The sequence below is a fragment of the Pecten maximus genome, chromosome 8, assembly GCF_902652985.1.
Source record: "Pecten maximus chromosome 8, xPecMax1.1, whole genome shotgun sequence".
Taxonomy (NCBI): domain Eukaryota; kingdom Metazoa; phylum Mollusca; class Bivalvia; order Pectinida; family Pectinidae; genus Pecten; species Pecten maximus.
In genome coordinates, this window is record NC_047022.1 from 24,623,061 (window position 1) to 24,650,488 (window position 27,428).

The 27,428-nt window shown below is 34.2% G+C and overlaps 1 protein-coding gene across 5 annotated transcripts in view; it reads right to left on the reverse strand.

Annotated features, from left to right (window-relative positions):
* Positions 1-3,170: 3,170 nt before the first annotated feature.
* Positions 3,171-27,428, reverse strand: part of LOC117332913 (peroxisomal sarcosine oxidase-like) — a 33,994-nt gene continuing 9,736 nt past the window's right edge. The window contains exons 1-10 of one of the 5 annotated variants that reach the window (XM_033891978.1): positions 18,358-18,810; positions 17,934-18,031; positions 17,487-17,592; positions 16,118-16,272; positions 15,654-15,867; positions 14,052-14,234; positions 12,421-12,567; positions 5,777-5,926; positions 4,370-4,445; positions 3,171-4,078 (exon numbers count right to left, since the gene is read on the reverse strand). In XM_033891978.1, coding sequence (XP_033747869.1) covers positions 3,954-4,078; positions 4,370-4,445; positions 5,777-5,926; positions 12,421-12,567; positions 14,052-14,234; positions 15,654-15,867; positions 16,118-16,272; positions 17,487-17,591 — 1,155 coding nt within the window. In that variant the 5' untranslated portion in view covers position 17,592; positions 17,934-18,031; positions 18,358-18,810 and the 3' untranslated portion in view covers positions 3,171-3,953. Of the gene's footprint in view, positions 4,079-4,369; positions 4,446-5,776; positions 5,927-12,420; positions 12,568-14,051; positions 14,235-15,653; positions 15,868-16,117; positions 16,273-17,486; positions 17,593-17,933; positions 18,271-18,357; positions 18,812-19,667; positions 19,767-27,428 lie in introns of those variants that run through there. The other 4 variants (XM_033891977.1, XM_033891980.1, XM_033891979.1 and 1 more) reach the window with 4 other exon arrangements.

A 27,428-nucleotide genomic window follows, 5' to 3' on the forward strand; every position in this document is an offset into this window, starting at 1 on the left:
ATTGAAGTCTGATCCAGTGTTAATCGCCAATGAAAACTATATAGATGTTCAGCATGTATTCACACACAAGCGAAAAGTGATTGGTCAGTCAGGGCAAATTGCATTGAGGAGGAAGGAAAACCATTTTACTTTCTTAGTCTCGAATAGAAACCTAACTACCAAAATCAGACCTAACATTCAAAAAGAAAATAGTGATATCCTTACATGTACGTAAGAAAGTGGATATTTTATTAGAAGATTAGTCATTCTATGAAAATTCATATACTGTACATTTATAGAAGTGGTAACATTGATTTAGAAAAAAAAACAGAAAGTTGTGATGTCCCAAGGTTAACTATCTTTGCATTCGACATCCTAGAGGATAGTCAAAACACTCGTTTAGACGAGGAAAACTTTCGTACTGTTGATAACACGATGCACTACGTATTATCCTCGGGAAATATAATGTTATATTCAAAGGAAAACCATTCAATATTCTCTATATATCCAACAGTCGGCACATTTATACCATGGCCTGAGAGTGGAATAACACAGCTTATTGTGGTAGAAACATGAATAACAAACGCTTTCATATAGATAACACATCTCTCCTCATATTGTTATATAAAATGCTATAAAGTTATCTTGTTTTTCTACTTATGTGTATTATGTATTTTGAGTTAAAGTCGCTATTAAGCAATATGTAGACACCTCATTTATTTGATCGGTAAGAATTAAAGATACACTGATAGCCCTTTTGTTTTATATTTTTGTTCTCTTGTTCAACATATGCTTGAATTGCTACAATTTTATTCTGAATAGTTAAAATAAAAACGTTTCACCAATATATCCAAACCCTGGCAGTTTCACAGATGTTGGAACCGAATGATTGTTATTAAAGTTCCACTACTCATTTACTTTTCATACCTCAGGTATATAGTTGTGCATTGTTTTAAGTTTCAACATATGGCCCAGTTCCTTACACAGATATAGGTACACTAGCCGCAAATTGAATATATAAGAATATATATACAGAACTAAACACAAGATAGTTGAATATAAGGATGTATTTTTCCACTTGATTGATAATATCAACTTCAACATGGAGAATAAATGAAATAGAAAAAAACCCCAAACATCTGACATGAAGAGATGAAAATAAAAGTTATAGCAATTTGGAAAAGAATGATAATCAAAATTATCAACCATTTCTTTATGTTTTGACTGTATTTGGTATATATATATATATTCATCAGGTTGTGATAGTTTATTCTATTTCATCATGAAGATAATTATATTGAATACAAAGCCATCACAACATTACTGTAATATCTTCATATACGATGATATGTTTTTGTTATGTAATATCTTCATATACGATGATATGTTTTTGTTATGTAATATCTTCATATACGATGATATGTTTTTGTTATGTAATATCTTCATATACGATGATATGTTTTTGTTATGTAATATCTTCATATACAATGATATGTTTTGTTATGTAATATCTTCATATTAGTTGATATGTTTTTGTAAAATCTGAATACCATATCAGACCTTAAACAAAATATAACTGTTCGTGACAAAATATTGAAATAACTATAACGGCAATATAGATATAGAGGTTACACAACTCGTGATTGTTGGATATGGAATTTATTTCACACGAGTAAGTTATTTTTTAAAAGATACAAAAGACACAAGCTTTAGCTAGTGGTAGTGGTAGTGGTATATAACATATACTTATCCAACAGTCGGCACATTTATACAATGGCGTGAGAGTGGAATAACACGGCGTATTGTGGTAGAAATATATTTATCCAACAGTCGGCACATTTATACAATGGCTTGAGAGTGGAATAACACATCGTATTGTGGTAGAAATATTATATTCAAACGTGTAGTACATTAATCAAGTACATAATACAGTATACTACAGTCATAATGGTATCATTTGTCTGAGAAATTATCTCAATGTCAACAATGATACAAGTGCCATTACTATGTGTATATTCTACCAGTAGGTGTACATAAATATGATAATGATCAATAGCATCATTTGTCCTGATCACATACCTTTGATCCGGGTAGTGTGTGTGTGTAACTGCATAAAGAGTGTGTTACAGGTATATAAAATCTAGATTATAGTCATATCAGTATAAACGTGGATGAATAAACGTAAATACATGGATGGAATTTATATACATGATACATATATATGTACAATGTACAATACAATATACAGGTGTCGTGTTTTACTTTATAAAAAAATCTTCTTAACAAGAGAGAAATATAAAAAAAAGAAATACAACTTTAATTGATTTTTGTAGGTCCGAGCATAAAACGGTTGATATTTGTTTTCAATCAGTTCCATAAATACAGTATCATAGATACAGTTTTACACTATTTTGACTTTGAAGAAGACATACGTAAATATATAGAAATAGTTCAACATAATGAATAGGCTTCAGTAAAGATTAAAAAGCGCCGACAAGGAGTGATTACTATAGAGTGAAAACATGAATAGGCTGTTGTGCATTTTTACATAATACCCTAAGTTAGATACTTTAAGTTATACATTTTGATTATTCACATTTAAGAGACAGGTATATCGAATGTTATAATAAAGTATGATTTATCATAAAAAGTGAAGAAAATTCACCGGCTTTTAAACACATTACACTGATACCTATACTCACCAACGTACAATTTAGAATTTAAAAGAATAGCATTTATGAATCAATATCGTAACCGGAAGTGATATAGATACATGTAGGAATTCTGCTTAATAAACCAGCGATCACGGAACCATATCTCAAGACTGGAGCCGTGACATGTCTGTTATGGAAACAAATAAATATACTTTATTAAATGAAATTCCAAGTTTTCATTTGAATGGAATTTTAACCTATTTAATGGGGAAATATCTCTAGGTTAGAAAAGGAAAATCTTTGAAAATAAACCTCTTCTTCATTACAGATACATTAATGGGACACAGGACAAACTCACTGAAATCTATAACAAGAGAGCTCCTCAGCTCCTTTTATATATGATAGATATTTTATATAGACACTCTAGATATTGATGTAATGAAAATCAATAGCAAATTTCGAAAAATCAATTTTCATCCAAACCAGATGTAAGAAAGTGTGATTCAATATCAAATAAACAAAGACTGAAGTCAAATGAATAATTTGAAAATATTTTACTCGTTAATCATGACACAAATCAGATTTTTTTTTTTAAATTTTGTAAACGGTATACGTTGTTAAGACACATACGGAAATCAACAAATTAATAAAACAATGTTTTCTTTTTAACAGTAGAGAAGGCATTTGTCCTTTTGACATTAGAAGGAAAACTCCCATTACTTGGGGAAGCCGCAACATAATTAATGTTAAAGTAACTCATGTTTACATACTTATCCCGCTATGTATAATCATAGCCCAGTTGTTTAAAAGGTGATTAGACTTATCATAATTTAATAGCAATTTCAAAATCTTGATAAAATATTTTCTGGTAAAGCTAACTTCTTTAAATTTATTGAAACTTTAACACTCGCCAGGCTCTTCCTATCCGTCTATGTTAAAGAATACATACTCCCAGGGTTTGAAGTAAAGGGAACATGAGATTTTAACTTATCAAGTGAATGAGCTAGTCACTTTTTGAACAAATCGACCAAGATATGCATATCCTACACAGGCAATATTTCTTCACGTGAATTTCACGTGAAATTTTTCATGTGAAATTCATGTGAAATTCACGTGAATTTCATGTGAATTTCACTTTTTTGCCCTTTTCACGTGAAATTCACGTGAAATTCACGTGAAGGAATATTGCCTGTGTATGTTCAAGGATCAAGTGTGGTGATGATCTACATATAATCAACTTACCTTCCAATTAAATAAGCAAATGTATTTCACTTGAATTTTGTAATGATGTCTCACTATATTGCTTAATTCAGTTGATATCTACAACTTTGACGATTTATAAAATCGATCTATCCGAAAAGGAGACATATCGTAAGATGGCGTTTTGTTCATAACAAGTTCACACAGTAACTTGCCAACCACCGGAGCCAACTTGAAACCATGACCTGCAATTAGAAAGACCTACATCATACATCGAACTAACTCATATATGATAATTTCATACAATCATAACTATTTTTCTGATCTTAAGCGTCATAAAGACGATACGTTTTGCAAACGTAACCAATCATGAGTTGGTTTATTATAAGGATTACCGTTGCTAAAGAGGAATACATTTTTGAAATTCATTGATGCTGTAAAAGAAGTACGTTTCCATTTAGAAGCTTTGATTGCGGTAAATTATATAGTATGTTTTGTATTTCTGTCTTGAAATAGACTATTTATTATGTATATACCAGAGAATCCAGCTCCGATGATGACATTGCTCATTGTGGGGTGTCTGTCCAGTATAAAGTTATGGTCTGGTGCTAACTGTGATATAAAATAATATGGTTACAAAATGTAGGTACAAGTCTCGAGCTGTTTGGTATTAATAAAGAAGGATATTCCTTGTCTGACCTTCTGACTATTATATGTTAAGTACAAGTTGTATCTAATTTCAAATGATGTATCTCTACCCTAATGAGACCCCACTCTTACCTACGAGTAACACAGAATCCAATATTGGGCTTTTTTATTTCAATTAATTATCATACCATAATGACCAACACGGAGAGTTACACATTACCAGTATTCTATAAGTAACATATTAATTCCAGCCCTATGCTATAACTACGTTTCATAATCTGATTTATACACAAAAAGTTTTAAAATCCGGGACACGTATGAAGTATTCTAATACTGATTCTATATATATAATATTGCGTCGTGTGATAACATATAATGCCTTGCATTAATAAGGCATGCTTTGTTATTTGTTGTTTCCTAATGCTATCACTATACATGTCCAGAATATTAATTCCAAACGTCTAATGCACTCGAAATAAGTGAGTGACCACGGCAATGTGTTGTAATATGGTCCTGATATGGCGGATTATCACGCATTAAGACAGTAAGAGTTATCTCCCCGATCTACAAAGTATGTGTAGATATGACCAATATTGAGTCTGGTATCAATCCCAGCCATACCGTAATACTGTTTTACAAATCTGACTTATATCTAACTTTTGAAATATGCTGATGCTTACATTAGATACCTACTTGGAAAAAAAATCAAATCGCTTTCCGATATTATTTCAACTTGACTAGTCAAGTAGCCAAGAAGCTTCAATACGATACTCTCATTTTCCAAAAAAAGGGGGGGAAAAAAGATTTTTATTTTCTTTTTGCATTTTTGATTTTTTTTTGTTATTTTCGTTATTTTTTTGTGGTAAATCGTACAGTGTGAATCGATACTTCAACTCAAATTCAGTGCTATACAGGATATGCCTAATATTGAAAATAAAGTTCCAACATAGTCGTTCGTCGTATAAAGGACACATCAGCAAAGGACCTGGAGACCAAGAAGGGATATTGTTTCTCTCACGTGTCTCTGCCGAGATGAACAGAGATATTTAAAGACAGTCGCGGACTGACTCGATTACAATATCTACAATATCTCCAAAAACTTTTAATTATAATGTAAATTATAATAGAAGTTCTAAGTAGTCTCAAAACTGTAATCAGTGTTAACTTATTCTTGTAGATGGCTTGTTTTATTAGTCGATTAGGCCCTTTTGTCTTTTTTTGCAATGGACAGTTTTTGTTGTCGCCATAACAGCCCTGGAATTGGATTCGTAGTAGGTGTACAAAACACAACATACCGTATATATACAAGTTTCTCTAATTGCAGGTGTCGGCTCTAACAAAGGAAAATTGTTCGCTACACAGGCTTTTGTCTTCTCCAGTACCCAAGATGTGTCCACGTCATCCCGTCTGTCGGGATCAATTTCCGGTCCGTGATGACAGCAGAACTACAGGTAACACCGCAATAAAGGATATGAAAGGTTATACCGCTGTAAATCTACGTTGAAACTAAAGGTTAAGGTACAGGAATGATTTGTATAACACCAGGCTTGCTAACACGGGGTTAAGCTCTAAACTGTTTGAATCTAAACCAGGGTCCAATTTCAACAATATTTCTTAGCTAAGAGAAATCCCTTAACATAAAAGTTTCCATAGCTATAAGCATAACAGAACAAAAGGAAGATTCCTTAGCCAAGATTTTTTTCTTAAATTCTGTAATGCTTTCCTACCAAAATTAGTAAATTCATGTTTATGAAACCGGGGTCTAAACCCACCATAATGAGAGCACATGAAATCCTTAAAACTCTAGTCTCATCAACTAATGAAAATATACCTTGTTTAAACTGTCCTTAATAATTTTATGCTTTAACCCAATAGAAAAATGTGTGCTTTGGATCGTTCCTGATATTCCACGCTCATTAACCAATAAAAATATATGGTCTTTGAATTGCATTAGACATTTTGGGATACTTTTTAAGTTGTTGATGATGTAACAAGAAGAAGTTAATGTTCCACCCCATCTCGGGCAAATACAAATGATTTTAACTAAGGCAGACACTTTTACTAGGAAGTGGATGTGGGTACATTTTGTAAGACCATTACCAAACTCCACAAGTCATAGCTAACAAACCATCTTAAGTCCCTTTGTCATTTTCATAGTTGCTGTTATATCATTTTTTTTGTTTTCAATTACAGTATGAGAAAACTCAGAAACAATTAATTAACTTATCTCTGTCAGCATCTTCCTACTGTTCTCTACAATTATTGATATACTTAAAACATAATTAGTGAACTAAACATAATTCTTCTGGTTAAAAGTCCAAACCCATAGAAAATATTTGTCTCCAAAATCACGTGTTCAACATATTTTGTAAACCTACAGAACATCTATAAGTCTCGAAGATCTCCGGCAATTCATGGTTTGTTAGCCCAAATTATATCTATTTCTCTAAAATCCCGGATGCCACAAGGTTTGCCCACCCATAGTCTTTTCATATTTTTTTAATATTTGGAAAATCGCACGTACGGCACGGTTATTTAACGAAAAGAATGTCCTTATTTCGAAAATCTAGGGTACTTTTATATTTCTGAACTTCAAAGAATATCTTGACCTCGAATATCTCGGAAACGCCCTGTTATACTAACCCATAGAAAATCTAATCCCTGAAATCCTCAGGAAGTCAATGTTTCGTTAACCTATATACTATTTACTGATCTAAAACCTCGGGAACTCAATGTTTCGTTAATGTATAGATTGTTTACTACTCTAAAACCTCGAGAACTCAATGTTTCGTTAATGTATAGATTGTTTACTACTCTCAAACCTCGAGAACTCAATGTTTCGTTAATGTATAGATTGTTTACTATTCTAAAACCTCGGGAACTCAATGGTTCGTTAATCTATAGATTGTTTTTTTCCTTCTACATCTAGAGTGTTCCATGGTTCGTTTTCGTACATAACATCTGAATCTCGGAAATCCATGGTTATCTTATCCAAATAATATATATATTTTACATCAAAGATGAACGTATTTATGAAAAACCTCCAAATAAAGTCGACCTAAAACAAATTAAGCCTAACTTTGAAATAAGCCTTTACTTTCTGAGGAGCAAACGTAACATGAAGATTCGACTTTTTTTGAAAATAAGACTTTTCTAAAAATAGATACTATAATGTTAAGCTAAAAAGTGTCGGATAGTTTCCAGAAAGATAAGAAATGGTATCGTGTGTCCATGGTTAGTTGTATACATTTCTTTCCACTCTATTGCACGCGGAGGGCAACAGTCTGTTTATAGGATACTTCACAGACTGTAGGAGTTCTGGATTTTTCATATTTCGTCATAATGCAGAAAAACTATAGTGGATTGTTTACCTTAAAACCTGCATCAAAAGTTAGCCTCTCTTGAAAATAAGCCTTTACTAACAACAAGCTTGTACATTTTGTATTTGCTTACTGTTAAAGAAAATAAGCCGTGATTAATTTTCGAGTTTTACGGTATCTAACTATCCATAGATAAAACTAGAGCAAAGAATGTTTGCTTTCGAATAAGTACAAAGTCTTGGTGCTTCGGAAGGTTAAGCGTCGTCTGTTTCATCAACGTTATCGACATTATCAAAATGAAAAATAGGGTTATAACAACGTTACACCCTGTACTAGCCATCACATGCTCGTTAACAAATATGAGAAAGAGAACCCATTTTATAGTTGATTAAGTGATTATTTCTGTGTTGTACTCCAGGAGAAAGAGAAAAAGAGGAAATTCTAAGCTGACCATTTGACACTTATTTTTTCTCTCTGAGCTATGAATCAACTGAAGGCAAACCATCGAGCTAGAGTGAAATCTGGCCAGCAATTTCTGAGGAATAGGTATGATTTTGAAGTGTCTAAACACAATGAGCCAACAGGAAGCGATTTGAAGTTACTCTCAAAGGATCACACAAATGTTGCATGTGAATATCGAATAAAAGTAAGAATTAAGTAAAGATAGCTGTTGTTGAGAATGCAAATGATTGATCAAATCGAATTTAATTGCGTATTCAAATTTAGGATATAATACAAATAATATCAATTCATATGAATAGTTAAAATAATGATATTACAGTTACATCAATGTTCTCTCTATCACAGACCTATCTCCAAATTACACAAAACAACAATGGACACTGATTGGATTGTTTGAGCACAAAATTGGCAGATTTTTTGTCCTTTTCAAAAACTATTCAGAGATAGGTACAAAATGCAATCAAATGCCAAAAAATGATACTGAAATTTTCATCTTTCTATTTTTTAAATAGAATAGTCGTAAGAACTTTGTATTCAAAATATCAAAATCTATTTTTTTCCCATTTTTTCCATTCATTTTCACATTTCAGCTGTGCACCTCCACCTTTACTGTTGGCTATATGCTTTTGAAATATGTAATGTTCTTTAATTGAATTGATTAAGGCATGAGGACTTAAGACTTTATGCAAGCATCTTGTTTTGTATATAAAAAACTTAATTATGATCAAAATTTCATTGTCTATTCTATTTAAAGGAGAATATCTATTATTTAAAAACACACCAAAAAGAAAACTTTGTTTATTGTATTGGAATGGGATATACAGCGCATCCAAAAGTGTCTCTATACTTTGCAAAAATCTCTGAGTTTCTCTACATTCCCATAAGATATGAACGATAGTTTCTCTTTCACGATTACATAAATTACATATTGGATTATTTACTAATCCCACTTTGAATAAAAACGAATTTGTCGTTAAAATATTTTGAACTATCCTATACTGGAACCATTGTAATTTTGTGCTTTTCGTAACCTTGAACGGATTATTATATATATTGACCCAATTCAATTCAATATCTTCAAATGATTCTTCCCATTTTCTTCTACCAGTTGATATAAGAGCATTTTTTACCATAATATTATATAGATCCTTTGTCCCTTTGACACTTTTCATGAACAGTAATATATTATTGGGAATAACTGGATATACTATTTTCGTGAGATTCTCAACATTTAGCCTCGTTAAAAGTACTTTGACAGCTGAGATTACACCCTGAAATTGAAGAAAGTTTGTATTGAGCTGATATAGCTCTTTAAATTCTTGAAATGTATAGAAGGAACTTGTACCAGGATCTTTTACCAAATCAATAATCATTGTTACACCTCTGTTATACCAGGGCTTGTAAAAGACTGTCTTCCCTCCAATAATTATACTTTTATTATACCAAAGAGGTGTTGTCAATGTACCTGTCAGCCTTTTTATTTTTTCTTTCACCCCCTCAGCATCAATAAATTGTTTCCATGCTTTTAAAACATCTTTCCAGAATTTATTCTTACATTTTGTTCGGCATTCCTCAATAAACTCGCTACCTCATGTTGATAATTTTTGTATATCAGTGTGTGATTCAAAAATAATTTGCCATTTGCATGTTTTTTTTAGCAACCGCCTTACCCAGCTAAGTTTCAGTGAATTAATAAATAGTTTTACGTTTACCATTTTCAGACCCCCTTCATGATAATCTTGTGTTATAATATCTCTCTTTACTTTATCTACCTTACTATTCCATAAAAAGTTAAAAAGGATTGAGTTGAGCTCTTGAAGAAATTGTTCATTTGGATTAGGTAGAGAAATAAATAGATGGTTGAATTGAGATAACAAAAGAGACTTAATTAAGGCTATTCTCCCTATGGGTGTAAGTATTCTTCTACTCCATGTCTTTATCAGTGCTTTAAGTTTAATTAACTTTTTATCAAAATTTAGTTTGGGAATTACATGCAGGTTCACATCAAATTCAATTCCAAGCAATGTGAATTTTGTTCTTCCCCATTGTAAATTTAATTCCGGTAGGAAGGTATCATCACTGTAACTTTTGCTCCCTATCCAAACAACCTGTGTTTTATCAACATTAAGTTTTAACCCAGAGATGTTTGCAAAGGTGTTTAACTCAGTAATGGATTCATTTAAAGATAATTCCGAGCCATTAAGTATAAGTGTGGTATCATCAGCATACTGCGAAATTAGAATGGGAAAATTGCCTACATCTATGCCCTTAATCTTTTTGTTATTTCTTAACCTGATTCCTTGAATTTCAACACATAAAATGAAAATATATGGGGAAATCGGGTCCCCTTGACGACAGCCTCTTTTGATATGAAGAAAAGGTGACAAATTTCCCCCCTGGTTCACAGTTGCAGTAATATTACTATTAAACAATTTAACCCACTTTTGTATCCCTGGCCCAAAATTAAAATATTTCAGAACTTTATTTACAAATTTCCACGACACAGAATCAAAGGCTTTTTCGAAATCTAACATGAGTAACATACCCGGAATATCTTTTTCTTCAGCATACTGCATAATATCATAAACAAGTCTTGTATTCTCCCCAATATAACGACCATTTTATTGAACTATCTGATAGTTAATTTTCTTTACAATTTTGATTTAGTATGTCAATATATGATAATACATGTACATTATGTATTATTACTTATGTAAATATACATGCATACCTTGTATGCTTGTATGTAAACTACTTCTCCCTACTTGAGCTGCTGGATGCTGGAGTTTATATGTTTATGGTACCACTTGAATAAATACCAATTGGAATCAATGTTAATTATCCAAATGCCTTTGTGATCTCTTGTCTAGTCTCTCTCTCTCTCTCTCTATCTCTCTCTCTCTCTCTATCTCTCTCTCTCTCAGGTACATGTGGGTATGATATTGTTTTGAATGTGTATGTATGTTTTGTGTGTAAATGCTAGATGTAGTTGGTGTTATCAGTGTGGAGCCTGGTTAATCGTGCCGATGGCTCAGTTGACGTGGCAAGAGTTGATATGACCAACACAGAAGCTGAGCCCTTGACAGGATTGATCAGGCTACCAGGAAACTGAATATGTAAGTGTGTGTGTGTGTGTGTGTGAATGTATGTATATCAGAATATATATACAAGTATAGGAGTATGTATGGTTTTTTATATATTTATCTCCTTGTTTAATTGATGATGATGATGATGATGATGATGATGATGATTATAATGATAATATAAGATTGCAATGATGATGAGTAGGATGGTGATGAGATTATGGTTATGATGAGCTGATGATGATTAGCATGATGGTAAGATTACAATGATGATGATTAGGATGATGATGATGATGATGATGATGAAGAAGATGATGATATTATGACGATGATGATGATGATGAGATTTTTGATGATTACTATGATGATGATTACTATGATGATGATGATTACTACTGTATGATGATGATGATGATGATGATTAGTATGATGTTGAGTATAATGATAAGATTACAATGATGATGAGTATGATGATGATGAGATTATGGTTATGATGAGCTGATGATGATTAGCATGATGATAAGACTACAATGATGATATTATGACGTTGATGATGATGATGATGAGATTTTTTATGATTACTATGATGATGATGATTACTATGATAATGATGATTACTATGATGATGATGAGATGATGATGATGATGATTAGTATGATGTTGAGTATGATGATAAGATTACAATGATGATGAGATTATGGTTATGATGAGCTGATGATGATAGATTACAATGATTATGATTATGATGATGATGAAGATGATGATATTATGACGATGATGATGATGATGATGAGATTTTTGATGATTACTATGATGATGATGATGATTAGTATGATGTTGAGTACGATGATAAGATTACAATGATGATGATTATGATGATGATGATTACTATGATGATGATGAGGTTATGATGATGATTAGTATGATACAATTATGATTATGAGGACAGGCAAACCATACCAATTGGAAGTGATGTGTGTTTGTGTGTGTGTGGTTCTTATATTTATGTATTAAAAATGTCTTAAAAAATAAAACAAATATAAAAAAAAATCTATTTTTTTACTTAATGTATACCTTGTACAGTCCCGGGTACTCGAAGCTTGGAATTCCATAGAAATGGTCGTGTCGATCTCCATGTTCTTGTATGACGACCGGACATTTTCCCACGCTATATGTTCCACGCACCTTCTCCTTCCAGTAAAACACGTTGACATGCACGGCCTACACGAAGAAAAAAATATGGTATCTGTATTGTAGTGACTTATATCGAACTGCTTATGAAAAAAGTGTCCTATCGAGGATACGAAGTGAAGAAGACAAGTATTGAAATACCATTGAAATACTATTGGCCAGTCAGCATGAAGCTTGCTTAGTGTTGGCCACCAAACTTTTACCCGATGGTTGATATATTCCTGTCTACGGCACAGGTCCATGTTTGATTATTTTTCACACATACTTTAAAAAGTAACAAATTGTAAAGAGTTGTAAAACCTTCTAATAGCACTATCATCAACGTCCTTGAAATGTTCCTCAGAAATGATCACATTTGTTTCTACAAAATACCATGCTGGCTAAAACATATCTTTCATAACCTCGCTCACCAGTTACTTCAACAGGCTGCTACAAGTCGTTGTTTCGTTATATTCGTATTCTGACGTTTCTATCTAGCAACTAATGGAGTTTTCTCGTGAATACCCTAGTGCCAACGAAATACAAATAATGTAGTCAATAAAGATGACATTATTTGGAAATGGTCCATAACAGATGTTGGTTACACCCCTAACGGTATGGCGAAACTAGGTTGTTCGTTTCAAAAAAAAAATATTCAATGAATATTTCTATCAACATTTGTATTATATAACTTAGTCGTTTTATTCATTTTGTTTATATCGTTAAGTGCTATATTTTATTCGAATGACGCCCGGACAGTTAAAAACATTTCGAGCCCGTTCTGAATATCCGGGAGTGCGCACCGTACTTTTGAAATTGTAAGCAAAATATTTCAAAAATAACTATTTGCCATTTGCTACATAACCATGTAACCTACGGTTATGTAGCAAATGGCAAATAGTTATTATAAAAGAGCTATTCAAGGTTAAATGGTAAACCTTTTATGAATGAATTCAATCAAAAACCATAGTAACTCTAAGTTTAGTAGAGCGAACTTACTTTGGTTACATGAAGTGCGCATGTGAGAGAAATAAGAAGCTACGATTCGCATGACTATTGCTCAACATTGGCTCATGCGTCACCATTAGGAAATACTACAGTGATTAAATGACTATAAACTGTTTATGTAACTGATTATCTTTAACATATGAAGCATGCATGAATCAGAACTGCTTGTTCATAAAACGTAATGCTTACAGAGAAGGCATGAATGCATCGATCTATTTATCTATTTCAGCATAGTTTAAAGCTTATAAATTGTGTAGTATCACACCGAATACATGTTCTATACGTGTAATACTTTGCAGTCGGACAATGTTTTATTGCCTGCATTAAGTTGCTAGCAATAAAATCAATACTAATTAAAAAAAAAAAACATCCGATTCACGACGTCTTTTGTACCTTGCATCTATGAGTTTGACCTTAAGAGCTCTGTCAGTACCATTGTGACCTTACCTTGAGTGGTAAATGAACACCGAGGGAAGGCAGTACTTTTGTGGCCCAGGGTCCGACAGTCAGTACCATTGTGACCTTACCTTGAGTGGTAAATGGACCCCGAGGGAAGGTAGTACTTTTGTGGCCCAGGGTCCGACAGTCAGTACCAGGTTACGACCACGATAGCTTCCCTTGTTTGTTTTTACAGTCACAATGTCCCCCGGGTACACGTCAAGCATTGGTTCGTTGTCGAGTAGAACGCCTCCATGATTGATAAACGCTTTCTACAAAAATGGAAATTCTAATCCAGTTCTTATCGAAACAACTCTATATCGCGGAATATATTTTGATGCTTTAAATGAAGACAAGGGTACATTGGAACATTGGAAACCATTTGGAGGCAATGAAAATTAACTTATTCAAACGAAATGTAGACTCGATAAAAGGCATCACAACGCCAAAAGGTAAGATTCACCACAGCTAAGATTCATCAGAGAAATCAATTACTATTAAATTAGTATTTAAATGTTTTTTGCGGTTGTTTGTACTATTTGACATCCTATCAACAGCTGCGGTCATTTACGGACATCATCCTCTGTTTGTGAAATACATGATGGTGGTGTGTGTGTTGGGAGTATGGTATCTTCCTGTTGATCTCCTTGTGATAGCTGATAAAGGCTTTATAATACTACCCCCACATATCGCCGCAAACACCCAGAAGGGAATCAAATGTGGCCACATTATACTGACAATAGCAGAACCAGTCCTCTCATTCTTCTGAGCGCTACACAGTAGTAGTATCAGACTATACGTCTCGGCCAGGGTACCAGGGTACCCAACCCGAAGCCACCCGCACAGGGACGAACGCTCAACGAAAAACAACAGTGAGGCAGTGTCCTGAGTGACGTCAGATAGAAGAATTTTGCTTAGAAAGAAGAGAAAATATTGTCTGCATTTCCATCTCCAATAGTTTTTAATCTGGTGATATACAGTGTTTTACCAAATATGTCTAATATGATAATATTCATTATGTCAGCTTAATGTTAGTATATAGAGTAGTTATAACGACAGTGGATAGAGGGAAATGTTTCGGGATATCATCTAATGAGATTATTCTCAATTTGGGAGAATCCCCGGTGGAGATGATAAGAAAAATCATTTAATGGGGTATTCTCCATTAGGGAGAAGCCCCGGTGGAGATGTTTTCTTTTTGTTGAAATCTTTGGTGGGTATTATTTGTATTTGAAAGATCCACTATTTGGATATTCTATATCTGTGCGAAAATTAAAAAAAAAATTGAAGAGTCTCTTTGTGAGTTTTTCTATATTTGGGATAAACTCATGCTCTATTTTTATTAATCCTCTTGTTGGACAATATTGTGTTGGGGAACCCTCTGATGGGATATTCTATGTTTGACAGAAACTCTGGTAAAATTTTATATTCAGACGAGTTCCTTCTATTGGGGTTTCTCTGCTTTAACGAATCATCGGAATGTCTTTTATCTGTTGGATAGAACCCTCATCTATAATATTCTCTACAGAGACAAAAGTCTTGTAGGGCATTTTCGTTTCCGGAGAACCCCATGAAAAAGCTCGACTTTGGTTTGAAAATAAAGGATTTTGTCGGGAAATGATACTGTTAACATAAAAAGTAAATCTGTCCTCACGTATAAAATCGTCTACATGTATAAGCTATTAGAATACCTGAAATGCTGCAAGTGACTTGTCTGAAAACAATATTCCTCCGGAGGGATCCTCTACAGCCACAGTATCCATGGGATAACGAAGCATTGGATATTTCTTCCCAAGAGCACACGAATCCAGTGACGTAAATGGCATGGAATGCTTATGTAACGATTTCAGTACATCTTTTATAAATGATTCTCCCTCGGATCCGCAAAAAAGGATGCCAGTCTGCCTAACATGACATCAAGTGAGTTGTTTATGTGAAGGCATGCATGTCCATAATAAAGCAAGTGATATAGAAATATAGTGATTACAGCCAATACAGCAATGATGGAGGAAACATATGTATAACATGTACTCATAAAAAAATTTGGTGCTGGACCCAAGTGTATGCATTTTTTAACTTACTGAAATCAAATTACTGTTACAGAGTGTCAAGCCAGTGAGCACTTCATCAAAGTGTCATGAAATAAACTATTTACTTAAAAAGAGTTGTTCCAGTCTCCTGTTCTAGCGCCGCCCACTTTTTGAACGCCTCCGGCATCATTTTTGTGTAATGGTCGCCTTCCCCTCCATAAGCCTTCCGGATAATCCGACTTTGTCCGTGGGAACTCCCGCGAGTATGCGGTAGAGGAAACTACAACGAAAACAATAAGTGAAGAGTAATATGATGACAGAATACATATACAATGTATAGTACTCGTGACATGCATGTGATATTTAGCAGGGAAACATTATTTGCTTATTTGCTATTATCTGTTATCAGGGGAAATTCGCTTAAAAAGTTATCTTATGCATTTTGACTTCATAGTAATTTAGAAAAAAAAAGTTTTGATTATGTATTTGCTTTATAGTGATAGGAAATCGGAGGTTGCCATTCCTAGGAATGTCACACCGAGTTATTTAATCGTAATTGGTAATATAATGCATTAGGTATATTACGTTATCACTGCAGTCGTTTTCAATAGTTAAATTGTTATAAAACCAATCAAAATGAAACGTAGATGAATTTAAAGTTAAGACAATGAACAATTGTAATTTTTCAAACTCTAAAAATGGTACATCTGTTTAAGGATTATGGTGAACAAGTCTAAATAATTGTTTTGTTATAAATTATGCCAGTAGATCTGATAGCATACATCTTCCTATGATATTATTTAGTTATATCTTAAAGTATGCATAAGTATATACACAAACGTTTGTAAGCATATAATAGAGGCGCCCATAAGTATAATCACCTCTTAGTAATTTATACTCGTCGCTTCGATGACGCCATTTGCATCTCAAGGTCAAAATAGAATGAGTTTTTACAAATGCTCCTATTGTGTGTTATATTGGGTGTCATGTGAGTCCATAGGCGTGGTTATATCTTGTGAAATATGTGATACCCGTGTGCTGATTGTATTCTCCGTTCCCATGTTTTGTCGAAATTTACAAACACCCTATCAGATTACATGTCAACAAGGCCAACGGTTTGCCATGTTACATAATATAATCAAAGTACTTCTGGTAAATTGCACCATAGTAGTAATATATAGGCTTGTGAAAATATCATAGGATTTGCTGTCTAGATAACCCTAAATGAGGTCAAGGTGTAGTCTGGCCCTACGTAAACATGTACATATGGCATTATGTCACATAAAACAAGAAATATATTTAAAAAAAAGATAAACGGCAAAGTTTTAATGCTGGTAGTTATAATGTAAAACTGCTGGTGAAATAAATCAACGAACTAATGCGGTTCAGCACGGATAACAAAATTATATCAGTTTGAATCATTTTTGGTGATAATAAGACTGCATTTGAATCAGGAATATAATTTTATTAATCTGTCATTTGAAACAGACTTACCTGTTCCAGAAGCAATGCACGCTGTCCAGTTTTTATTATGTTATAGGCCGTTGAGCATCCCATAATGCCTGCCCCTACCACAATAGCATCGTACACTTGATCCATCCTGTCAGGTGAGAGGGTAAATAGGTCAAACAATATATATGTCAATACATAATCCAAAGAGACTCATACTAATAGTTGTCGTTTTATATGCCTACATATACCTACAGTTCATATCTGAAATAGCTTGATTCAGCAACACTTTTGTAAAAGTCAGAGTTTATGAAAAAAGAAATGTCTCACTAAACAAGATGGGTTTTTTTCAAGATAATTGTTTCCCTACACATGGGCTGGGAAGGACAGGTGCCATGGGCCATGGGCCATAGCGGTATAAAAATTCTTTATGGTCAATAAAAAAAACAAAAGTCACATAAAGACATTAAAACAGTGGTAAATGGTCCATACCTAGAGCCGGCCTTCCCAATCCCTGCCTACACAGTTTGTAAACGATCACTATTGATAACTAGCATGCCTTCAATACACGGACAGGTCATGTCGGCAGACTGAAAACGTAAGGAAACCCCTTCGTCCTAAATAGGGAACATAGCTAGGTTGGGGTCAACATAGTGATGCTATTTGTATTTCAAGCACGAACTGCTGCCTAATCTACTTATTTAATAGCCATGCCTACGGGCTGTACATGAAAACTCGAACATCCGGTCATGTTCGATTCAGTATGACATTGCATTTAGACTACTCCGGATTTAAAACATAAATGCATACTTGGATGGATGTTTTGTCGATGCGATACAATCTACCGATATGGCTCAACATCTTTACAAAAATGTAAATACATTTATGGCTTGAAAGGGAAATAGAAAGGACTTACCTTTGTATAGTCAGCCTGATCGAAGGAGAAACACGAATGCTCAAAACAAATTAGACAACTTTTTTTGGCAGCCAGGCAGATATCAAGATATGACGTAACATGTACACATGTATACTTGTTGCATTTTTTTTTCATTTGGAAAATACATTGCTTTCACTGTCATGCATTCTTAAGTCAGTGTTTTGATTGAGCTAACTACACATGTTTACAAACACAGACAGTTCTACTATTTGTTCTGGTAGACTGCGTAAACTATGTCCCCATTCTGAAGTTTTCATTCATAAACTTTAGTCATCAGGCGTTAGAAAGCATAGTCAGCTTTAACGTCCTCGCTTATTTGCAGAATGGCTCGGTGGATGGGAAAGCTCATGCGGGTATGTTCTGGACAGATGTATAGTTTTGAATTATACATCTACACACTAATGCACCTATTGAAATATCAGTGTCGAGCATTGCTTATCTTTAACTAGGTTGCGCGTTTTGAGAATAAATCATGTTATGTATTATCCGGGACTAATTAATGATAACCCCAAATGTTCATTTTCTGTAGTGTATATCTGCTGTTGGAAAATATTCTTTCAGTATTTGTGATTAATCACAATCGATTAAAGACAAAAATAATAATAATGAAATGCTGATTTACATGTTATACATGCCAAACGTTACATTTTAACGGCTTTACCGTCATCGAAATTTTTTATATTTGGTTCGTAAAATTAAGTAAGTATTCATGTTTCAGGCGCTGTTGCATATTTTTGGTGTGACATATTTTTGCATTGTTTGCGCCATTCTATGTGAAAATCAATATATATCGTCGATGCGTCATTTGAAGTTTTATCGTTTATATGATAAGTTAAAATAAACGTGACATTTGTCTGTTAAAACTGGTTTAATTGGCATGATTAGCTTATGAGGAATATATTTCACTTTAATATACTTTAATCAAGAATTTTGTAACATGATAAAGCATTGCAATATCACTAACGATAATGACTACCTGTTCATGTCGTTATATGACTCAGACCAAAAATCCGACATCATGCCATGACGTCCCTTAACATATCTGCACGCTAGACAAACAGTGATATGCTTCTTAGAAGAACTTGGTATTTGGCTACGGATTTTATGTTGATAGTGTTACGAAAATATGTGTATTCTTTGTTAGCCTACTGTTAGATCAGCTGATTGTAGCTCGCTATCTAAATTGTTGTTTTACTAATTATTTATTAAGTATTTACGCTATTCCTATGTATTATATCTAGGATAGTATCTAAACCTTGTTATAACAACAATCGCTAGGTCATATTTACGTCTAAATATCCTCTAATGCTGTCAGAAGTGATTTAATACGTCCTCTTCTGGGCGCTGACATCTTTGTTTATCTGCCACTGTGTTAAACTATGGAAGTACATACGTAGGATATCATTGGTTGATTGTATAAATCGCGTCGTGTCATTGGTCGGTCGGTTTTACACTAGACCTCCGATGCGCATGTCTGTTGTCTCAGCAGTCGCATCGGGGAGTCTTCCTCCACTCACTCATCTGTGCGGCAGTATTATTGTTTCGCCAGATAGCAAGGTAATATTTTACCCCTTTGGAAGCTCCATCTTTTTGTTAAATGTTTTAAATTGTTAAACGGCACCAGGCACGTTACAATTATTGATAATTATTACTAGATTTATTTTTATAAATCATTTAAAATAATATTTTTACTCCGTCTGCTAGGGGTTGCCCCGAGTAGAGCTCCGAGTAGAGCCCCGAATAGTTCCCCCAATCGGATGACCCTAAGTCTAGTAAAACCCCTATATCTCCTCATAAATAAAACAGTTGAGACAGGCAGTATACCAAATAAATGGAAAATGGCTAATGTGAGTGCTATATATAAAGGATCTGGGAAACAAAATGACACATCTAGTTATCGACCTATATCAGTTACGTCCTGTTTTAGCAAAATAATGGAAAAGGCTATCTTTAAATACCTTTATAATTATATTAAGGATCATAACATTATATCTAAACATCAATCTGGATTTATGCCTGGTGATTCGACTACTAATCAACTTTTATCTATCTATCATACAATAACTAGTAATTTGGACTCTAGAAAAGAAGATTCATATTCTGTGATATAAGCAAAGCTTTCGACCGTGTCTGGCATAAGGGGCTACTTCATAAATTAGAATGTTATGGCATAACTGGAAATCTTCTTAATTGGTTTAATAGCTATCTAACTAATAGAAAACAAAGAGTTATAACAGAAGGTCACTTTTCTTCATTCAAAAATGTCGATGCTGGGGTTCCCCAAGGGTCTGTACTGGGGCCTTTTCTTTTTCTTCTATACATTAATGACCTACCAGATGCCTTAACAAATCAAGTAAAACTTTTCGCTGATGATACATCACTATATCAACCCCAATAAAACAAAGTCTGTTCTTTTCTCCAGGAAAAAAACACAAATTATTCCCCAGTTATTTTTCCTGGACACACCAATAGATAACTCACATACTCATAAGCAATTAGGTCTAACATTTAATTCAGATGGTTCTTGGTCTGAGCATATACAAAATATCTTTGAAAAATCCTACAAACGATTGAACATTCTAAAAAGTTTAAAATACAAATTAAATAGAGAAACATTAATAACTATGTACGTAGCATTTATAAGACCAATACTAGAATATTCATCTGTAGTTTGGGATAATTGCAATAATACATGTAAACAATTGATCGAATCAATACAGTTAGAAGCTACACGTAGTATCACTGGACTTAGGAAAGGAACTCCACATAATATATTATACAGAAAACTTGGACTGGAAACTTTAGAAAGTCGTTGAAAAAAACATAAACTTATACTAATGTACCATATCTTACATAATAATGCACCCCAATACCTAATTGATATTAGTCACTCAATACTTAAATGACAATGAAGACACAGTACATCATCTCCGTAGGCAACGATTATTCAATCAGCCACTATGTAGATCAGACAATTATTATAACAGCTTTTTCCCAACTATGCTACGTGAATTTAATTCCATTGACACTACAATTCTAAATTCACCATCCCTAGGTGTTTTTAAGAAACTTATCACTCCCGTCAATTTAGACCAGGGTCTAATCCGTACAACGGACATTTTTAAAAATAAAGGTAATAGAAAAGAATATATTATATTATGTCAACTTAGAAACAATGCAAGTAATTTAAATTTTGACCGTTTTAATGATCATCTCATGGTTCACCGTTGTGCAGATGTAATCAAGGGGATGAAACTTCATACCATTACTTTTTTGAATGCTGCTTATATGAACAGCAAAGGCAAGAGTTGAAACAAAATATCAATAACCAGCATCATCTAACCACTATAATATTAACACATGGAAATTACTTGTTGTCTGATGAAATTAATATCAACATTCTGAATGCCGTTCAAAAATACATTAAAGATAGTAAGAGATGTGATTAAACTCAAAATTAACCATACTTATTCAAATGTTATTTTCTAGACCCAGACTCGCTCAATTAGGTTTTGATTATTATTTTACCTGTTTTTACATAAATTCTATATTGTTCATATTCTTGATATAAGAATGTGGTGAACCTGCGACCTGCTTCAAAAGTCAGCTGATCCCTGAATATCTCTGATTGATTTACTTAATTCAAAACTAGTATATTCAACTAGAATCTTTTTATTCCAGAGTATAATTACACAGTTTGTTATATCTAACATATGAAAGCTTTGCTTGGATGCAGGGGCATTCAGTCTGAATCTAGCACACTAAGATGGATGGCTACAGAAGGAGGAGTAAGACATTTTATGCCTGAACATCTATAGTGCTGCTGGATTTAAGGCTGGGTGCCAATCCTGTATCTAAGCAATAGCTATTAACTGAGAACAAAATCTTTTTATAACTCTGTAACATGATCATAATTTGACAAAGGATATACTAGAACCTTATTACCTCCCTTTTCCACTAATTGTTAGTTCTTTTTATAATTACCTCCCTTTGACCATATATAAAAATCAATATATTCATAAAAAAAATTTCATCTCCATAGATATTTCATCTCCATTGACTTAATTTATATACATATTTCTTATACTTTTTCACTTTCAATTGTTTTAGTTTAATTCTACTATTGTTCTGTTTGTATTGGGGAAAACTTATATAGGCCAAGCCTGCTGTCTAACCCATTTGTATAAATGTTATACAATAAAATATGTTGAAATGAAAATCGGATGCCCCGAATGGGAGTGACGTATTAGGAGGATTTCCCCCAACATTCAAGTCCCCAACTTACGGTCCCCAACATTTAGGCAGGCCAGTGGCCCCGACCATATTATTTATGTAATCTGTAAATACATATAAATATTACTTTAATATATAATAAACATAACACGATTTTTTTTTATATAAATCGTTTGTTATTTCTTTATGAATTCGGATTGACCTGGGACGAGGAAACTTTTTCGTTCATTGTTTACTTTCCTCCTCCCAGTGACAACTAGAGATTACGAACTCATTATTGTCTGCAGTGCCTCAGGGCTAGTTTCTAGACCCCGTAAAATGGGGTGTATCTCTGAACGCCAACATTTTGAATTTACCTGTAGGGTAGTTTGTTTTGATAGTGATTATAGTCTTTTTCCTAAAAGGAGTCTCAATGCCAACAGGTTATTTACCTGTAAAAGTTACCTGTTTATTTTATTTGATATCTAGTTTCGAATTTAAAACGCAATCAGAGACATATATCTCTGCGACAAAACAATATTTTATGCTTGAAAATTATCTTTATGTTCAAAATTATGATTTTGTTTTATCTTATTAACGTCTTAAAAAATCATTTATACTGTTTTTTAACATAGATATATTTAGATAAATAAAATGGTTTAACTCTCTAGTTGCCACATGCCACCTTGCAAAAATATGGTGCTGGTGAACCAGTGGAAAGGATAGCTGTGGATATATTAGGTCCACTTCCACGCAGTAAGAAAGGTAACAAATACCTTCTTGTTGTAGGTGATTATTTCACCAAGTGGGTTGATGCGTTTCCAGTTCCCAATGAAGAGGCTATTACACTAGCCGACAATCACAGGGGACGACAAACTCGTTCTGTAGATGTAAGGGTAAGTGAAGCCTCAACTGTGATACCTAAAAACACAGGTGAGGTAAATGAAAGGCAGATAAACACTAAGTCTGCACCTAACCCTACTGAGATATGTGGTATGAAGGATGAACTTAAGTCTTCTTACACAGGAAATAAAAGGATTTGCGGTTAAAAATCACCAGGGTCTGGTTCCCATAATGGTCAGAACAACACAAAGCAATTATAACAACAGCTATCAGCAGCACCAAAATGGTAATACGCAACAATTGGTTACCATAATCAACATAACTTTGGTGTATAAAAAACCAACAACAACCACAGAAAAAATCAAGCAATCCAACAATTCGGAAAACTAATATCAGCTGGGGTGGTGGACCACACAACAGCAAAGGTAGAGCAAGGTCCATCAATAGTAATGGTCAGCAGTGTTGACAAGGGTTTATTTGTGGCTGGATCTATGCAATCATATCTTGTTCGCATTTTGGTGGACACGGGTTCGAATGTCACAATAATGAAAACTGAAGTTTTCAAGAAAATACCAAATATTTCTGATATAGAAGTGACAGATGTTAATTCAACACTTGTTACTGCGACTGGTGAGTCTTCTCCATTCTATGGAAAGCAGATCTGTTCATAGAAATAGGAAATCATAAATGCAACATTGTGTGTTATTAGCAGACATTAAAAATGATGTCATATTGGGGGTGGATTTTATGGAGAAACATAAATGTGATGTATTGTTAAGCAAGAACTGCTTGCCAGTAAATGGTCATAAAGTGCCATGCTTTCAGATATCAGACTCAAATGTTCCTACATGTTGTAGAATAGCTATTGACCAAAAGGTGTCTGTACCTCCTGAGACTGAGATGATAATTCAAGGTAGACCAATTGATACCTTGTCGAGTGGAAAGAGTTGTGTATTAGAAACAGCTCCTTCATTCAATGAACGGAGTGGGTTGCTGGTAGCAAAGTCATTAGTTGATCCCTGTAAAGGAGTGGTACCCTTACGGGTAATCAATCTATCTGAACAACCTCGGGTTATCCATAAATATACGGTAGCTGCAGTCAGTGAACCAGTAGATGAGGATATGGTGTTCAGAACTGAAAATATCAGGAACATCAATATTAGTGAAACAAGTGAAATTAAACAATGTGGAAAGAAATTGTCAGAACATTTGGTAAACATGTATGCAAAGAGTAGTGAAAATCTTGACACTGAACAAAGAGAAAAACTTAAGCTATTGTTGGAAAAACATCAGCATTCCTTTTCCAAGTCATCTACTGATATTGGTTGCACTAACTTGGTTGAACATACAATTAATACTGGTAATGCTCCCCCTATCAAGCAGAGGCCAAGAAGGGTTCCTCTGGCAAAAATGAATGAGGCTGAGGCTGAAATAAAAGATATGGCTGAGAAAAATATCATTGAACCTTGCTCTGGTACTTGGTGCTCTCCCACTGTTCTGGTCCGCAAAAAGGATAATAGTATCAGATTCTGTGTAGATTATAGAAGGTTGAATGATATCACAATCAAAGATTCTCATCCTCTACCGAGGATTGATGATACACTTGATGTCCTCTCTGGCTCACAGTGGTTCAGTACCCTTGACCTGAAAAGAGGTTACTGGCAAGTGAAAATGGCTGAAAAAGACAAACCAAAAACAGCATTTTCAATACAAGGTGGTGGATTCTGGCAGTTTAATGTCATGAGTTTTGGACTTTGTAATGCTCCAGCCACTTTTGAACGTTTAATGGAACGTGTTGTAAGTGGATTTTCATGGAAGATATGTCTAGTATACTTGGACGATATCATTGTTTTTGCAAAATCATTTGATGAACAGTTAGAAAGACTAGATGAGATTTTTACCAGACTTCATGAAGCTGGTCTCAAGTTGAGTCCAAAGAAATGTACACTTTTTCAGAAAGAGGTTGACTTTCTAGGTCATATTGTTAGTGGAAAGGGTGTTTCTACAGACCCTAAGAAAATAGCTGCAGTGAAAGACTGGCCAGAACCAAAGAATGTGAAAGATGTTAGAAGCTTTCTTGGTATATATTCGTATTATAGATGTTTCGTACGAAACTTTGCAGATATTGCCAAACCTTTGCATCAGCAAACAGAAAAGGGTCGTCCATTTTCATGGACAGTGCCATGTCAGGAATATTTTGACGCATTAAAAACTGCTTTGACAACTTCTCCGATACTGGGATACCCAACATCTGAGGGTTCTTTCATAGTTGATACTGATGCAAGCAATGAAGGCATGGGAGCAGTCCTGTCTCAAGTTCAAGATGACACTGAAAAAGTGATTAGTTACTTTAGTAAAACATTCTCAAAAAAAATTCTGAAAAGAAATACTGTGTAACTCGACGAGAATTGTTTGCTGTTGTGGCCTCAATCAAACATTTTCACCATTATCTATATGGGAGACAATTTCTCGTGAGGAGTGATCATGGTGCCTTGAGGTGGTTGTTAAATTTTAATAACCCTGAGGGTCAAATAGCTCGATGGTTCGAGGTTCTCGCAACCTATGATTTCAAAATAGAACACAGAGCTGATCGTTTGCATTCTAATGCAGATGCCCTCTCTAGAAGACCATGTTTTGAAAAAAAAACTGTGGACGCTGCATTCGTGCAGAAGCCAAAGAACAATTACAGTCAGGGGAGACAACTCATACACAGCAGTGTAATAGTTGAGTTAGTAGAGTAAGAACATCCTATTCAGGAAGTAGAGCTAGAATGTAATGGAAATAAAACAGATGGGGTGACTATTTCACCAACTATACTTGATAAGAGGACCTCTAAAGATAGCATGGTTGATCAGAGTATTTTAGAATTTGTAACCTTTGACTTTAAGGGTTCTACTAACACTGATTATCACCATGGAGATGCAGCGGGTTGTGAAAATAGTCAGCAAAATATGGGCGATGTTATATCGCAAGAACCAAATTCATGTTGCAAAGGAAGTTGTCCTGATTCTCTCCAAACATCTCCAGATATTACTCTGGATTCTATTAATGACACAGAATCATCTAGCGATGACTCGTGTAATGTACATGTTTGCACTAGGCAAAGCTCGAAACTTGAAAAATGAGAGACAATAGATGACCAAACACCTGGTTCATCAAAACAAACTCCACAGGATATAGATACTGATACAACAGGAAATTGTCATGAACTGAACAGTTTGATAGATTTGAGAGTGTCTCAGCTAAGTGATCCAGATATAATGTTGTATACCATTGGAAAGAGAAAAATGAAAGACCATCATGGTCGTCTATTTACTCTCATAGTGAGGCAGTGACATTTTACTGGTCTAGATGGGATTCACTGCATCTACGGAATGAGATATTATATAGGAAATGAGAAACAAATGATGGTAAATCATGTATTTGGCAAGTGGTTCTACCACTGAAGCACAGACCTTTTGTACTTAAACAACTGCATGACAGTGTTACAGGTGGCCATTTAGGAATAAAGAAAACTGTGTCAAAAGTAAGACAGAGATTCTTCTGGTGCGGTTTACGTAAAGACGTCACCTTATGGTGTCAAATGTGTGATTCCTGTGCTGCAGGGAAAAGGTGAGGCAAAGTGCCACATGCCACCTTGCAAAAATATGGTGCTGGTGCACCAATGGAAAGGATAGCTGTGGATATATTAGGTCCACTTCCACGCAGTAAGAAAGGTAACAAATACCTTCTTGTTGTAGGTGATTATTTCACCAAGTGGGTTGATGCGTTTCCAGTTCCTAATGAAGAGGCTATTACAATAGCCAAAAAGTTAGTAGAAAGAGTGTTTTGTGTATTTGGAGTGCCAATGCAACTCCACACAGATAGGGGAACTAATTTTGAATCACACTTATTTAAGGAAATGTGTCAGATCATGGGTATAGATAAGACTAGAACGACAGCTTATCGTCCCCAATCTGATGGAATGGTAGAAAGAGCCTATCAAACGATTGAAA